Genomic DNA, 17,753 nt, shown 5'->3' on the forward strand with positions numbered 1-17,753 from the left:
ACACTGTAAGAAAATGTAAATTACACCATGAAGATATAATTCCTCTTTGGGTTTTAACATGATTTTATCAGCCCTTGGGTACATCACGCCTATGAAAAAGTGTAAATTTTCATTCCCACCCATACAATAAATGTATCAACCATGATGTAATAGCAAAAGCAGCTCAACCAGAGCAACAAATCACAGTTTTATGGCTAACTTCACCAATACAAATCAGGTGATTTACATTTTGCAGCTTGTAAATGCTCTCTGCATGTACAGTAAGCACACAAAGAAATAATTCTTCACAGTTTTGGGTCGACAAGAGTTTTTTATTCTTGTTTAAAAAAAAAAAACAACAACAACAACATGTAGTGAGTAAACAATGGAGTGCTCAACACGAGCTTATTGCATTTGAGTTTAAAAAAAGACAGCCTTGGCACAGAAACTTTAAAGTCTAACCAAAAAAAACAGTAAAAATATTAGAAAACAAAACTACAGTGCAGCCTGAGTGTGGATTTGAATTCACAGATCAGCAGTCCAGCTCTGCCACTCCCTCCTGACCCAACCTAGTTTTCCCTCACATGTACCTCTTTTCTACGAGTCTATGTAAAAGTGTGCAACATCAAGACATCAACCAACAAGTTCTGACTAATAATTCTTCATAAAAATAAGTAAAAGTGGGTTTCATTATTGTCCATGTTGTTGTTGGATGTTTTGGTATCGCCACGTCACTTTTCTATCTAGGTACCTACTTTCCCTTCTTGCCGGGAGCTTTGGATAAGCCTGCTAATGACTTTGTTGTCTCCTGCAGTGCTTTCTGAAGGGCAGAAATAGCTTGTTCATGGCCTTCTAGCTTGGCTGCTTTGCCCTCCAAGCCAGCCACCACTCCTCTTAAACTTTCCAGCTGCTCAGGCTTTATGCCGCTGCTGCTGCTCTCCTCCAAAGCAGCGAGCCTCTTCTCCAAGTCTCCCACCTGCTGACCAACGCTGTTGGACGCCTCCACACTGCTTTTCAGTGCCTCCAGCTCCTGCTCCAAGCTAGTCTTGGCTTTCTCCACAACCTGCCCCTGTGCAGCTAGAGTGCTCTCATGGGTGTCGTATTTGGCAAAGAGTGATTCCAGTCTGGAGGTGATCTCTGCTACTGAAGCGGAGAATGTATCTCCACTCTTCTCTGATGCACTGACTCTGGCTTCCAGGTCATCTGATCTTCTCTGGGTTTGAGCAGCAACTTCAACCACCTGCTTCTCCACATTGCGGACAGCATCTGCAGCCTGCTCGACCCCGCTCTCCAGTGTCACCATTTTGTCCGTCAGAGCTATGACACTGGCCTCTGCTGCAGACACCGACTGCCTCAGACTCCCGACATTATCTTGCGCTGCTGTCCTAACTGACTGAACTTCCTGAGACAGTGAGGCCACTTCCTGGTTGCGAGTCTGAAGCTCTTCCCTCACTGCACCTATCTGCTCCCTGAGTGAATCAGCCAAGGCGTCCGCTGCCTGCTTGGCTGTTCTGATTTCAGCTACGGTGTTAACGATGGCAGACAGTTCCTGTTTGATGAGCGCAGGGTCTTCCATGTCACCCAGACGGGCCTTGAGATCAGCCAGCTGGCTCTGTGCCACGCCCTGAGCTTCAGTGAATTCTGTCACGCTGGCTTTGATCGACTGACTCACCTCAGCCAAGCGCTCCTCTACAGTCTTCTCCAGAGAGGAGAAGTCCCTCTCTCGGGCCTCTTTCACCTCATTGATGCCCTCCGAAAGGTCCCTGAGTAGATCGTTCTGGAGCTTCTGAAGGGCCTCTTCCACCCTCCTCGTCTCCACCTCGCCCCTCTTCATCCGGCTGATGGCGCCCTCCAATTCCACCCGCGTGATGCCCAGTGATGACTCCAACCCATCCACAACACTCCTCAGAGACTCCACCTGTACAGACAGGAAAACATGTCAGTGTGCAGCTTTATTCCACTTTCACATGTCCACATTATGACTGACAATGACAAAGTCTTCAAACATTAATTAAGTAACACTTATAGGTAGGTAGGTAACACTTATAGATGCAAACATTTGCTGAAGACCATGTGATGATGTTGAAAGATCCAGAAGAAGATAGTAAATTGACGATGAGTTGAGATTGTTTTGTAACGCCACTATTTCTAAAGTCAAGAGTGAACTTTCATGCTTGTCATTGTTGTGTAATTTGCCCAAAGACTTTCAAATATCACGCCTGCAGAATTATTTTGCGTGTTTTTTGTTGTTGTTGTTTTCCTATTCAGTAAGTGTAATATTTTAATGTGTGTGGGCAAATAATTAGAAAATTGAGACAAGCTTGAAAGTTTTTGGTCCTACAAATAGTAGTCAATGTCCAACTAGTAGCTTTTCTCCGATGTGAAAGGAGTACTTTTGTACTTTTGTGGTGAAAAAAACACTTTTGAGCTGTGATTGCACAGAATTACATTAAATCTAAATTAATCTGCTTGAAAAGTATAAATAATTACTATTTAAAGATTTCAAATTCATACAACCAAGGAAAAGATGGTTTTGGGTAATGAATAAAAAGTCTAGTGAGTGAGCTCACACCCAAGTGAACTAACACAAGACCATCTTCCTATAAGACTCCTTACAGATTTGCATGGGTAGAGTTGAGTCATCACATAACTGATGTCAACAGTGGTAAATACTTGTAAGGGAAAAATATGCTGGAAGCGCGACATGCTGAATGTAGTTTAGACTGGTTGTACACTGTGTGCTGTGCATGAAGGATGATTGTTACAGGAATGAGGAACGAATGAATGAAAAGGTGAAGACTTTTATTATAAAAATGCCCACAGATTCTTTAGTTTGCACTGATATATGTTCAAAAATGATTTGAACCCTATAACAATCCTCATTCCTGCAAATTAGATTGGTGATAAGACAATTACTACTTATGTTGTGCAAACTAATTCACTTTATGAAATAGGGGGAGGTTGCATCAACCCATCCTTATCTGTCCTGTCCAGCTTTACATTCAGAAACGCCTTATATCTGTGGTTCCCAAACAGAGGAAAAAATGCAAAACTAGCAAAATAATGTTGAATTTATTTGATTTCACCAAGACCAAAACTTTTTGCACAATTAAAGAGAGGCTTTGTTCACCAAATCCATCACTGTGGGTCACTATACCTCCTGTGAATGCACCCAACCCCCAACAGAACATAAAGTACAACATGGACAATTATGTAATTGCATATAACAACAAAAATAGAGTAAGATGCATTTAACACATAGTTTGGATTGCTATGATACTTAAGAGAAATATTGGGTACCATTCAAACTGAATTTAAAACTTCACCTCAACTGATTCATCCACATTATTGTCTACCTACCTGTTGAACGACGCTCTCCATTTTACTGCCCAGTTCTGCGTTTTGCCGTGCGCTTTCCTCATGTCTGGCGCTTGTTTTCTGAATTTCTTCCACTACTTGCTGTAAATAAAAAGCAGCAAACCCCGCGGCGCCTATTAAAGCGATGTAAAACACGCCAGACAAAACTAGCCCGAACCAGCCTCCTGACCGTGGCCCCTGGGTTGCGGGGCCACTCACTCCGTTACCGGTGCTCTTTTGGCTCTTCTTGGACGCGTCATCTTGGCTGGACGCGGCGCTTTTCTCGCTCGAGTTGCCCTTGTGTCGGTTTTTCGCAGTCATGGTCAGTGGGAGCTCGTTGAGTTATGTGTGTATGTGTGTGAGAGAGACAGAGGGAGTGTGTGTGTTCAGTGCTGCTGGTTTCTGCAGTCGTGGATGGAGAATATTAGCAGTCCAGGCCCACCGGATCAGCAGCGTATCAGTGAGCGCGGCGTGTCTTCAACGGGGCTTTTTGCATTGAGGTATGCGGATGGGGGCTGTCCCACAGTCAACTACAGTCTCCTAATAATATGAAACACCAGGAAACACTGACTAATCTCTTCTTTATTAACACTTTAGTGGTTGTGTAACCCTATTTTTGTATCAGGCACTAGTTCATCCAAAAATCATTTCATTATACACCCAAAACAAGAGTAAGTTTCTGCAGGAGCATCATTCTGGTGCAGCACCGATTTTCCCCAAAAAGTGGTGCTTCAGTGACCTTCAGAAAGTTTTTTAGTCTTTCAAATTGTTCCACAAAGTAGAAAATGTGGATTATCAGTTTTAATGAAGTGGGAAAACGCCCTGATAATCTCGTACTGTAGGAAATGATAAAAACGTATCACCATATTTGGACAAAGTTGTTTTGTTTTTGTTTTTGTTTTTTTACCAAACGGGGACATTTGTCTAAAACCTTACAATCTATAGTTTATGATGTTGAAGTAAAGTCTGCTGTTACTATGACATTCTTGAATAAATGTTAAAAAACCCCCACTGCAGACTTTCTGCAGGCTGCCCTGCAGCAGTGCAGGGAGGGGCTCCATAGCTCGCTCCTCCTTTCATACGTGGCAGCTTCAGCCTCGGCTCAGCTGGCTGCTGTCACATCCCATCATCACATCTCTGCACAGAGAGACACATCAGCTGAAGTTACAGCTTTAGTCCACATCGATTCAATAAATGTGTTTCCTCAATAATAAATGTCATTGAATCAATTTTTAAGGCCCTTAAAGTCTGTTTGTAAGTCTGTCTCAGTGGGGAAAAAATCACAAATAGACTATTGCAATAATATTCCTTTTGATTTCAGGTTTTGGTTTTTAGTTCTCAATAGTTAATTTCAGTGGCTTTGTGTAGGTTACAGCAGTGGTTCGCAAAATGGGGACCAAGGACCCCCAGGGCTCCTTGAGGGGTTACAGGGGGTTCACAGCAAAAAGGGGAATGATTTTTCATCCATAGGTAATACAATGATACAGTGTGTGAGTATTGTGGTCATGGATTTCATACACTTCCTGTAATGAAACATCTAAAAGCAAAAATCTTATCAGATGGGGGTCCATGATCTTATTTGTGTCAGTTTAGAGGTCCTTGATGTGAAAAAGTTTAAGAACCACTGGTTTACAGTACTTCAGTGTTATTCCTATTAGTGTGTTTTCTGGAGAGTTTGATTCATGCTCATCCACAAAAATAAATAAAAAATCCTTGTATGGAATGATCACATACTTTACTTTACTTAAAACACAGTTAAATAAAAATCCGGTCCTTGGTACCCTTTTTAAAAAAGAGAGACAAGAGAAGTGGCTGAATGCATGTTTATGTCTTCATTAAACACTAGATGTCACTAAAAGAGCGTTTTATGTGGAGAAGAAACGCTCCTAGTGACTCAGTCAGACAAGTATTCCCCAACAATAAATAGATGGAAAACAATGTTGTGAAATCATATCATTTTATGTGTAATAGGCTGCATCACTGAGATTAAGTGCAATAATTTTTTTAATGTTTTCCCATGAATGTGCAATACAATACTTACGTGCAGTAAAATAATTATGTATATAGAGGGTACAGCATGCATGAAGACAAAAAGTGCAAAATATATTCTGATTCTGAATATGCAAATAAAACAAGGCATGATTTTAAAAGCTTGAAAAAACTACACTGTACACATGAAATTAAACAATTCACTACTAATGACTTTAGTGTTCTTAAAACTTTACTTGACTTTATTATTTTATTCACCGGGGACAACAACATACATGAATTAACATCAAAATTATGTAAATGTGTGTGTGTGTGTGTGTGTTAATTTTGACCTGTAAATGGATGTTACACATTAAAAGAAACAAACAACACACACAAAAAGCAGACAAAACAACATCAAAGTAAGTACTGGCTATTAAAAGATCCCTGGTGTGAAGCTTACATGAGGCTGCAGCAGTCTGTGTTTGTCATATCAAGTGGATATCCACCACATTTACAGTCTTTTTAGCATCAATTCCCTCTTTGTGTTTCCCTGTTGAGCTGCGATGGAAGTATAGTAACAAAAAGAGGAACTTTAGTACTAAAAAGACTGTAACGTTGAAAGATATTGATGACGGCTGAAGCTTCATATTAGCTTCAGATAAACTTTTAAATACATTTTTGCACAGCAGGAGGACTTTCATCACTTACATTGTAAGTACATTATGAAGGGATCTTCTAATGGCCAGTATGAACAGGAGGAATGATTATGGCAACAAAAAAAAAGTGAACGTGTCCTTTAATAATTCAAGCATTACAGAACAGGCACATACAAGCAAAACAAGATCAAACATCACAAAACCCCATTTAAAATGAAGAAACGCCCATGCTGAAAGTGAACAATTCCCTCAAATGCATCTATCTATTAAACCCTATACATATAAGTATGGGTTTTCCAAGCCGGCCCTAAATGCGTCATGAGTCCACGCCCAGACGCCGTGACAACAGACGGCTGTTCGCCCGACGCGCCGTCCAGGTGTTCGCTGTATGATATTGCAGAGCTACTGGACGGATTTTGGAGCTTTATCAGTGTATTTGCCCGAAATGGCCTAACGTGATACGCTTTATCTCCGAGCCCAGCTGTGACTGGGACGTCAGACATACCAGCGTATCCCCTCCCCACTCCCTCATCTCCCGGAGAATGAAGCGGGAGCACCGTTAAAAAAATGAAGACTGACACGGGGATCCGAATTTTGAGCTGAGTGTTTATACCTCGAGTGAGAAAAGCTAGCGGTTAGGCTAACCCGCTAGCTAGCCCGGCGGCGGCTCGGTTAACGGGATTTGCTCCGCCATGGCCGGGCTCATCAAGAAGCAGATACTGAAGCATCTCTCCAGGTCAGTGCTGAGTTAGCTGTCAAGGGTGTCTGCTTCGTTTCTGTAGATGAAACCCCCCACTGACCTGACGTGTCAGCTAACAGGCTAACACCGGGTTTAGCTACTGTGGTAGCTAATCCCTCGACAAATGCTACAGCAAGTTGAACCAGTCGACTGGTTGAGTCAGATTGTTTAGACATACAATCTCAGTCTTCCCCTAAAGACATTGTATCCCGCAGTCAGAGCAATATAATAGTTAAACTGGCTGCAATATACACGAACCATATGGCTGTGAGATAACTGGACCTTAAAGGAATGGTTCACAATTTCGTCTGTCTTTAAACAACAGTCACTTGCCCAAATTGACATTGACGTGTTTTTCTTGCTGTAATCATTCCTCCTGTTCATACTGGCCATTGGAAGATCTCCTTAATAATGCACTTATAATGTAAGTGATTGGAGACAAAAATGTATTTAAAAGTTTATCTGAAGCTAATATGAAGCTTCAGGCGTCCAAATGAGTCAATTCAAATAAATGTCTTTCAACGTTTCAGTCATTTTAGTCCCTAAGTCCCTATTTGTGTTACTATACTTCCACCACAGCTCGTTGGGGAAACATTAAGAGGGACTTTGATGCTAAAATGACTGTAAATGTGGCAGATATCCGCTCGATATGACTAACTCAGACTGCTGAAGCCTCATATAAGCTTTTAAATGCATTTTTGCACTAAATGATTGTGTGGGCAATCACTTATACTGAAAGCACATTTAAAAGGGCATCTTTTAATAGTCAGTATGAACAGAAGGAACGATTACAGTGTTCGTATGAGCACCTGACTGTTGTTTTAAGACAGACTTTAAAAACTGTGAAACCTATCCTTTAATATGACACAGGTAATATGATAATTTGAATTTAAAAATGTAGGACTTGCACAAGGGCAGATCAGCGGGGTGTGGGTTTGTTTACACAGGTTTAAACCCTGCTTATCTGGTCTTTTCACCACTGTGCCTCCCCCCTTAGACACCATGGTCCACATTGAACCCTGAGCACCCTCAGGACACGACACAAGACTGTTTAGAAAGGGAAATTTGCCACCCGAATCAAGTACATTTGACAGTAAGCACTCCCACTTAAAAACAAATGAGCTTAATATTGGTTCAGGATCTGTTTTTGGCACTACCGCTTGCTGTGTAAGGCTCCATTTATTTTTTTAATGTCTTGTTGTTATGGGGAGCTTTCAGCTCTACCAGCTTTACATACATTATTTATTCTTTTCCACTGTCCCCCAAGGGACTTTCAATGGACTACTTCCTGGTTTTGTTCCAGGGGGAGAGCTTGAAATATACAGCAGTGTTTTCCTCCCACGTTTAAAACCGCTAATAAACTATAACAGAGCAAATTCACACCTTGAAATTTCATTAAACAGAGTGTATTGGATAAAAATTATAGTAGCAGCACTAGTCTCAAAGGCGAACATAGCTTCGAGCTAGCAGAAATGACAGCTGTCATGTTTATATTGCAGGTCACACTTGATATAGCTAGTCTTTTATAAAGCTCATCAGTATGCAGATTGACCGGTTTGTGCTCTTGAAAATAGAAAGCAGAAGGTTGATTGTGCTGAGTCAGAGAACTGTTTTATGATGACAAGTCCTTGGCTGTGAGTTGTGATTAATTTACTGCTCATTGGTCAATACCTTAATGTCGGGCTGTGCGATATGATGTTATATATCGTGTGATGATAGAAAAACGTCTATCGTTTCATATTATGCTCTCTTGTTTATTGCATTAAGTTGCAAATCACTGTTTTTACAGCAATATTTTTTGTCATTTGGACAATGCTTTGCATTCTTCCGCACGGCCCGAATGCACGCCATTGATGTATAGTAAGACCTGGATATGGCGCCTCTGCTCAGCCTTGCTTCCGATTTTTCCCAGTGGTCACTCGCGCTATTGCAGTGAAAAATTCCCCTGCAGCCCAAGAAGCATTTTCCCCATAGATGTCTGTAAAAAAGATGTCTGACTCTTTCTATCATGAATTTTTGATCCATGGAGGTTTTATATTCGTAAAACTTTCCTCAAGCCGAGAAAAGTGACTTACACATCCGTGACGTCATCACAATGTAAAGTCTATGGGCTGAGCGGGAGCTCACGGGCGGGGCCAGCAGGAGAAAAACATCGCTGCGCATTTTCAGTGGGCCGTACACCCCCAGAAGTAAACCCTGGGTGTGCGGCCCACTGAATAGGTGCCATCTTTGGGTCCGATATCCAGATGTTATGATACATCCATGATGCAGGCAGTAAAATTCGCATGAAGGCAACACAAACAAACATGGAGGAGGGTGAACGTGACACAGAACAAGGTAAATCCAAACAGGAGAAGGACTTTGACCGGCAAAGACAAAACGAGGAGCTCGTACCTAAAAGAAAATCAGAAAACCAGAAAATCAACATACTTTGCAAATTATGCCGCAGACTGGTCTCCACAACAGACTCAAACACCACTAATCTCTTTTACCACCTATGAAAGAATCAGGTCAAACAGTACATTATACATTAATATTTTATGTTTGTTACATACTTAATTGAAAATTTGCACAAAGGTTCTAAATAAAAGGGGAAAAATAATCAAATTTGGGTGAGTACCTTTTTATTTGTCACGTATATAATTCAACATGTAATAAGAAACCAGCCTTTCCATGTGGTCATTTTATATTTATTCACTGAATTTACAGAAAATGTGCTCTACTGTGATATGTATCGTTATCTGGATATGAAAAGACTTAGCTATATCAGGATATGAGATGTTGATCATATCGCACAGCTCTACCTTAATGCTGTGTAGGAATGCTTTGTCCTTCATGCCTCAGCCAAGGTTTGACCTGTCTACAACACACAGCCTCTGGGTATCATGCCCTTCATCGTCCTAGCGCTCTAAGTTGTGTATATGTGTCTCGTCGTGCTGTGTGTAAGTGTTTCTGCACAGTCCCTCTGGCAGCATTAGCATCAACACTGACAGGAAATGACCAGAAGAGTAGTGATGTCATCCGTCTGAGGGCTTGTCATCTGATCTTCTTTGTCCTACCCTGATTGGTCTGGCACTGAAAGGAAGCCGACCCGTCTCACAGCCGAGCCAATCCCGCTCCGTTCGGTGTCGTGATGTCACGGTAAAAGTGCTGGTGTCAGACTGCCAAAGCAGCATCACCTCATATATTCCACCGTATGCTCGTACTGATACAGATGGCTATGATTATGACGCATGCTCGCTCGAATTCGATCGAGACCGGGTGAAATCGTGCTGCCTCGTCAGCATCAGCCAGGAATAGTTTCTGCTGCCAGCTAGATGATTCACACACACTGTAGGTGTGCTTACACAGCTACAGGTTATGTTGTGGGTGTCAACATGTCAACTCAGCTTCTGGGAAACCCACTCTTAACTGTTGCAGAGAGGACACACGTCTGTCCAGCGTTATGTGCGATAAGGACGAGCCTGTAAGAGTGAGACGGCACGGTGACTTTACAGTTCATTGACTCTGAAGTCTGCAATGGCTGTTCCTCCTCTGGCCAAGACAAGTGCACCGAAGCGTGCATGACATATCAAACTAGTTGAGAGGGCTTTTTTTTTTTTGTGCAGGGTGAGCTGTTTGGAAATAAGCCCTCTGCGTCTCTGTGTGGGACCGGTCATGTCTAACGGCGGTTCTGTGAATATTAAGTGACACGGCTGTATTGTGAAGTGTTTCACAGAAGGTCGAACTCAGGTAGCCCCCGGGGGCGAATTGACGACAAGGTGTATGTTTGTCTGCATTACACACAGGTTGGGATATCGACAGGAATCTGGATCAGAGCCAGACTGTACGAGATCCTATTACGCACACACACACACACAGACACGCACGATTATAGAGAAACGTCTAATCACATTTGGATGTGGTCGGATGTGTCCTCTCGACTTTGTTCTCTTAAAAGAGAGATTTTAAAGTTCTTCCTCAGGGAAGTGAAAGGTCAGGCTCAGCTGCAGAACAGGATCGTGGAGCTGGTAGATATTCTGATAGAGGGGCCTAAATACAGGTGTTTAAATGAGAGTCATACTTTGTGTGAATGACTGGTCTTGTGACAGAGAGAATGCGGACGGAGACTTGGAATGTCTCTCCTTCTTCTTCCTCCAGACCTCTCCTCATTCCCTCCTTCATCCCTAACCTTCCTTCCTTCCTTCCTTATTGTTGGTTCTTATCTTGACATCTTGGCTTCGACTAACAATTAATTGTCGATTAATCTAATGATTATTTTCTCCACCAATCAGTTATAAAATGCCAGAAAATCGTGAAAAGCAGTTTCCCAGATTTTAAGGAAGTCTTGAAATGTCTTGATTTTGTGTGACAAGCAGTCAGTAAAGCAAATATATTGAATTTAAAACCAGAGAAAAGCAGCAAATCCTCACATTTGAGAAGTTGGCTTTAGTAGGTTTAGTTAAAAAGTTAATTGGCAGCTATTTTGATAACTGAGTCATGGTTTCAGTAAAAGAAAAAATGGGAGATATTCAGTGGTGGCAAGTTGTCAAATGTGAAAATTTGAAACTTTTCTGTGTTATATATGGTAATAAACTGAATACCTTTGGATTATACAAGACTAAACAAGATTAAACAAGACAATGAGCTTTAAGAAATTATAACAGGTATTTTTCTCATTTTTTTGGATATTTTTATTGACTAAACAATAGATTTATCGAGAAAATGATCATCAGTTGCAGCCTTAACTGACATTATACGGAGTACTACTTACTTATTTATGTCACCGGAACACAGCACAACAGTTTAAATCGTAGGCACCATAATGCACGTTGTCAACTGCAGGGGTTTGTTGAAATTTGGAGCGATGGAGGGAGATCTGTATGTTAAGCAGAGCTGTTGATAGACAAACTTACTGAACGGGCCCCTAAGAATGAGAAGATTATCACTACCTTCAAACGGAACAAGTTCGTGGCCTGAGAGATTAGGCTTATAGCCAGGCTGGTATGTGAAGTCCAAGTCAGGACGTAGAAGGAAAGGTTACACGCAGTAAAGAGGAGACAGTTAGTTTAGGGAACCGCTTTTAACTGTGAGTCACCTCAGGTTAAGTACAAGACATCTAACGTGTGCTCTTTTTCATCAGCGGAGGTTCAAAGCTCGTTACAGTCACCGTGAGAAACGGGCTCATTTCTGTTTTCGTGTTTGTCATAACGAGTCTCTTTAGGCCTGACTCTTTCCATCCTGCAGTAGCTGGCTGACGAGGCTTCATAGCGACCAACTCCACTATTCCCGGTGTTATCGCTCAATGCTAGTGGGAAGGCTATTATGGCATGAGTCACGACTGAGTGCCTAGCTGTGGGTGTCTCATCTGTGTGCAGCTGACTGAACTTCTAGTGTGCGGGGTGTGTTTTCATAAGTGTATGTATGTGTGTGTGTGAGACAACGACATTTGGCCAAGGCCCCTCCAGGCTTTGGCATCCTCTGCTGCTGTGTAACTGAGGTCTTGGATTGTTTTCTCCTTCACGCTAACCTTTTCGCCGTCTCCACAGGGTCATAAATATTCTAGGACTCTGAGGCCTTCGCTGCCAAAACAAACTCACTCCACTTTGACAGGTTGCCTGTGTGTTGTTGCAGTGTTGGCCCTGTTGACATGTTTGTGTAGGTGTTTTGCAGGAGTGTTTTCACATGGCGGGGGATATGTGTGTCCTTGCACTTGCACTGGAGCGTAGGCTCAAGTAATCCCTGTTAATGATAACATGGACATAACAGTCTTTTAATAAGTGTTCTATTAGGGCTAGACAATGTATTCTTGGCTTCATCTCAACATTTTACAATAAGCTGCAGTCCCAGAGAAGTGGAGATTCGTAAAGTAGGAAAGTTAATACAACAAAACAAACATGCAAAACATGTTGCAAACATAATTTTTCTCAGCAAGATTTTTGCTCATACTATTGCAAATTAGGTACGTGCTGGTATTAAATGTTCATGCTATGATTATTGTGGCCAAAAATATCACAGTAAACAGTAGTATCACAAAAATCATCAAGCTTTTCTGAAACACTACTATATAATTAAATGACTTCACATCATGATCGCCTTGGATTTATTGAACCAAACAAACAGTGAACTGTATATTTCTGTATCCTGCAAATGAAAAACTCTAAAAAATACCACAAACAAAAGCAGGTTGGTGGTTTAACTTTTAAGACAGTTGACTGGAAATTACTTAAGATGCATCTCAGTGTCTCTATTTCTTACATTGTTTGAATGTTCTGATTTGTGTCATGAAATGCTAATGAGCTAGCCAAGGCTAACAGAAATGATCGGACTGTTAGCATTTTGCATTAGTTTATTTTCCAGAGACGGGAATGCCCCCTTCCTCACTTTTCAGATTCTTGTTTTTTCCCTCCTTACTTTAGCAGTTTCAGTTTTAATATCTCTAGACAGTGTCCTCTTAACTGCACAGCCATAAGCTTTAAAGGGGACGACATATGGTTTTTGTCATTTCCTGTTATTTGTTATATAGTTACGATGTTGGATGTCAAAGTTAAACATGGTCAGAGTTCCAAAACTTGAGGTGAGCGTATGTAAAAATGCTGCCCTCAAGTCCACGCACAAAATCGGCACCAACCAAATGCTAGTAAAATACGCAAGTTGCAATTTTCGAATAGGATTCAGACTTAAATGTGTACGGATGTATTTGAGAAGTTTCCATTTTGAGTACAGAACAAGAAGAAGAAGTGAAATCCTCCTGCTAGGGTTTGTTTACGTGGCCTCTGAAACTGCAGTTGGCCAATCAGAACAGAGTAGGGGTCCTTAAAGAGACAGGACCTTACTGCTGGAGGGCACTAGTCAGGGTTGGAAAAAAATACTTTGACCTCCTCAGTTTTTCACATAAAAATCAATTTAACGTTTGTTTTTATTTGCAGTTAATATTCTCCTAAAAGAGACGCTAGAATTGAACATCAATCAAAGACCAAACTACTACTGAAACTACTGAAACAAAACTACGTCTTTTGGCATTTTGTGACCCCTTGATCAAAGCACTTATTTATAGCTGCACAAACATGTAACAACAAAAAAACAGAAAGATTTGCCAATAAATACACCTTTCTTGAACCTCCAAAAAAGCAATCACAGCCAGATCCAACAGGAAGTTGCCTCTGACAGTGTTAATTGTTCATGTTATCTATCTTAGATGATAGAATATACTTCAAGATGATATTATTTAATGTGAATATTGGGTAAAGATGGTAGAAAATACAAACTGGTAATTTAAAAAAAGGTTGATGCATGTGGGTGGATGGTAACTTTAGGTTGTTTTAAGGTTTCCATTTGATTTACCAACACACCCACACTGCAGGCAGGCAGCATCCAAACACTGCAGTGCTGCTGTCATCTGCAGGACTGCAATGAACCAATAAACACACAACAGATCATCTCTGACAAGCCAGTAAAATACAGTTTGAAGTTTGAAATCATCAAAATTAGATTACATTTGATGAACTTGCTTCATATAAAATTACAGAGGCCTGTTTCAGAACGGAGTCAGACAACCGACCATGTTAAACGAATCAGTGGAGGTTTTCCTCGCCTTTCAGAAGCACCTCAAACATTAAATTTAATTTGTTGGATTGACACAGTATCACTGGCATCCTAATTGTGGTAATTAGTACCAGCCACTGGCCAAACACTGGTGAATTTGTGAAGTGACTGGTGATTATTTTCCTCAACCTACCAGCCCTGGTGGCTGCAAATTGATGGCAGCTATATGCCCTTTGCTGCATCTAGTCTGCTGCAAATTTCATCAGAAGAAGAAGAAGAAAGCCAGAGAGCGCTTCTAGCTTCTAGACAGACTACTTTAAGAGCCGCTGATGTCAGTACGCCTACAGAAGAGGAGACGACCGCAAGTTAAAAGGCAATTTTTTTTCAATGAGAAGTGGAGAAGAGCCGACGGGGGGAGTTACGTGACGATGAGAGTAGTCACTCATTGTTTTTCTCCCACTGTCTGCAACAATCTTTGTCCAGCAGCAAGACAAACAACAGATTTATTGTGGGCACCAAAAATTTCAAATTGATGGCTATAAAGGATACCACGAAGCCTCAAAATGCCACAAGGAGCTGATCTGCACTCTGTGTGTGTGTGTGTTTATTTGTGGTAGATTGTTAAAGTTGTGACTTAACAAGGGCTAAATGATTTGGGAAAAAACATCTGATTGCAATTATTTCGACTGATATTGCAGTTGTGATATGATTTGCGTTACTAGAGGGAATGATAAGTTTTACATCATTATTCTCATTTTCATTGAAACATATTAAAATGATTATGGTGTGATTTTTTTTTTTTTTTTTGCAGGGATCTGTACCAAACAAAGATGTTTTCTCAAGTCTGTAGAATATGATGTGTAGTTCAGGACGTCTCTGCAGCACGACAACATTTAATTTAAAACGGTATTTTGACACATTTCGCCTGTTCAGCCCTACTTGAAATGGATCTACAGTGCACCGCTGTTCGTAATCTGTATTTTATTTTTGTGCATTTGAAGCGTGTGTGTGTGTGTGTGGGAGGGAGAGGAAATTAAAAATGAATAACCATAAGTAAATAAATATTGAATTGATACTTTTTATTAGGGCTTTTTATAGGAAAATGTGTATTAGTTTGTTTTTTTCAAAGCAAGACAAACGTTACACACAAAAGTGCAATTACAAAACGGTGACTGGTAGATTTTAGGAAGAAAAAGTAAGTTTCCAACACTGTTAGAGGCCCTTTTATGTTTTCGAAGGATTTAGATGCCCATTTAAATATCACGTTCTCCATTTTTGTCGTCGAGCCAAACTTGCTGCTCGGTCACTTGAACATTAGCAGGAAAGAATGTGGTAACCCAGACTTTCTTCTTCTGGAAAACCTCATTCCTAAATCTTTCATTCATCTTTTTTTCATTCTTCCTTTCTTTCTGTTTGTCTCTTTCACTTTGTTTTTATTTATTTCTCTCCGTCCGTTGCCACAGTGTCAGTCTGAGTCATCTGGCAATCTTCCCTCAGGCCTCCTCTCTTTCTGGCAGTGATGCGATCAGGCTGCACCACAAATGCACCATCAGAGTGCAGGAAAAAGCAGGGAGTCTCTCCGTTTCCATTCACGGGATCAACACACATCAGCATAAAGTGTGGCGGACCAAAGTCTGCTGTCAGTGTGTTGTGGTTTAGGAAAAAGTTGCAAGATCAGCCTATTTTAGCAGACATCTTAGGTTGATGGTAACTAAACTACACAAGAACTGTATTTACAACAGATTAATTTACAGTATTCTAATTTTTGCTTTAACCAAGAATAAACTACATCAGTAACGGGTTAATGGAATAGTTCAACATTCGCTTTCTCGTCATGAGTGAGATGGGAAGATCGATACCACTCATGTATGTCTTTTCAATATAAAGTTACAACCAGCAGCTGGTTAGCTTAGCTTAGCATAGAGACTGGAAAACAGGGGGAAACAACTAGCTTGTCTCTGTCTAACAAGGCAACAAACTCCGCCTTCCAACACTTCTAAAGCTCACTCCATAAAATGTTATATCTTATTTGTTTAATCTGTACTAAACCAATTTATTTTTCGGAGCCTCTGCTGGTTTCCTGGCAACCTCACTGTGACAGCAGTACTACAGGGAGTCACTGCACCCGAGCAAGAAGTAGTGCAGCACATAATCACCTGTAAAACCACAACTTGTCGGGTTTTTATACAAAAAAAATGTTGTAAACAAATGAGATATAAGTATTTTAGTGAGCATAGAAGTTTCTTTCTTTCTTTATCAGGATCCCCATTAGCACCAGCATAAGCGTTGGCTATTCTTCCTGGGGTCCACCACACATATAGTCATATACACACTCATAGACACTATAGTCACATAAACACAACAAACAAAACAGCTCATCTCATTGAATTAACAGAAGAGAAACAAAATTGTCATCCTTTCAACAGACATTAAGCCAAACACACAATTATAAATCAATCACAATTCCTCATGAATTCACAGCAAACTTGTTTATTTTCTTCTACATACAAATACATAGTAATAGTAACAGTAATAGTAGTAATTCTTAATAAACATAAATCCTTGTCTGAATGACCTTAGATTATATATTTATCCATCCTGCGCTTTCACACATTTAATTTCAAGAAATAGCGTATTAAATTACATTTCTCGTGCTCTGCCAAGAGGTTTATGTTTTATTTCTTGTTTTGTGTTGTTTTTCCCTCGTTGACACACACACACAATTCAATTATGGTTCCTAAAATGTTTGGAGATGCTGTTTTAACAAAATCTTGAACTGATCTCTCGAACAATATGCACTGGCAATTTTCTGTACCATACTTTTTTTTTAGTTAGGTGCCGATAGGTGGATTGTGTTGTTTTGTTACCTTTGGAGGGAGCCAGGCTAGCTGTTCCCCCCCTGTTTCTAGTCTTTATGCTAAGCTAAGCTAAACTAAGCTAAGCTAAGCATCTCCGGGCTCCAGCCTTACATTTAACGTACAAACATGAGATTGGTATCTATCCTCTCATCTAGCACTTGGCAAGAAAACGAATACCCAACTATTCATTTAAACTTTCCCAAAGAAGAATGTGGGCATGGAGTAAACTGTTGAGAGGTTAATTTTGCATTTGACAGGCGCACACAGACCCCTCTCTATCCACCAGCCAGTCCTAATCTCTTTATGGGCCTGGTTTTGGTCCGCTGAGCTCCGCCTCACTGACCGGAATAATGGCTGACGTCTAGAGAGGAGAGATGAAAAGGAAAGATGATGTGTGTGAACTTAATACCGTCCACATTTCGCTGTTGTTCTCAGTAGCACTAATGAGTAGATAATGTCTGTGTAAATTGGCTTATTTGACATTAGTAGCTTTTGATATTAGACAGTTTATTATTATTTGATTACAGAACAGATTTATTTATGAAGTTTGAAAAAGGAGAGAGGAAGCAAGAGATGACCCAGGGGAGTCTGATAAGGAGGGAGAGAGAACAAGTGAAGCTAGCTGGCTAGCTGGTTGATACTTGATCAGCAGCAGGAATTAATATTTCA

At 40.7% G+C, this 17,753-nt stretch overlaps 2 protein-coding genes across 7 annotated transcripts in view; one reads left to right on the top strand and one right to left on the bottom strand.

Moving 5' to 3' along the window:
• Positions 1–290: 290 nt before the first annotated feature.
• ckap4 (cytoskeleton associated protein 4) lies at positions 291–3,811 on the bottom strand. Its single transcript, XM_044343310.1, has 2 exons — positions 3,340–3,811; positions 291–1,897 (listed from the first exon to the last, which is right to left on the bottom strand). The coding sequence occupies exons 1-2, from the start codon at positions 3,655–3,657 to the stop codon at positions 731–733; spliced, it is 1,485 nt and encodes a 494-aa protein (XP_044199245.1). The 5' UTR covers positions 3,658–3,811; the 3' UTR covers positions 291–730.
• A 2,483-nt stretch (positions 3,812–6,294) lies between these two features.
• The window catches only part of uhrf1bp1l (UHRF1 binding protein 1-like), a 38,396-nt gene continuing 26,937 nt past the window's right edge, over positions 6,295–17,753 (top strand). For all 6 annotated transcript variants that reach the window (XR_006400491.1, XR_006400490.1, XM_044342943.1 and 3 more), the window contains exon 1: positions 6,295–6,699. Coding sequence is in view for 4 of the 6 variants with exons in the window: in XM_044342943.1 (XP_044198878.1) it covers positions 6,656–6,699 (44 nt within the window). In the remaining 2 variants the exon portion in view is untranslated. The remainder of the gene's footprint in view (positions 6,700–17,753) is intronic.

The sequence above is a fragment of the Thunnus albacares genome, chromosome 23, assembly GCF_914725855.1.
Source record: "Thunnus albacares chromosome 23, fThuAlb1.1, whole genome shotgun sequence".
Classification (NCBI taxonomy): Eukaryota; Metazoa; Chordata; class Actinopteri; order Scombriformes; family Scombridae; genus Thunnus; species Thunnus albacares.

What these genes read in the sequence shown, in the direction of transcription:
- ckap4 (XM_044343310.1), bottom strand. Translation starts at nt 3,657, where the DNA reads ATGACTGCGAAAAACCGACACAAGGGCAACTCGAGCGAGAAAAGCGCC. An exon ending in TGGAGAGCGTCGTTCAACAG is followed by an intron (nt 1,898 to 3,339) that starts GTAGGTAGACAA and finishes CTGTCTGTACAG; the next exon opens with GTGGAGTCTCTGAGGAGTGT.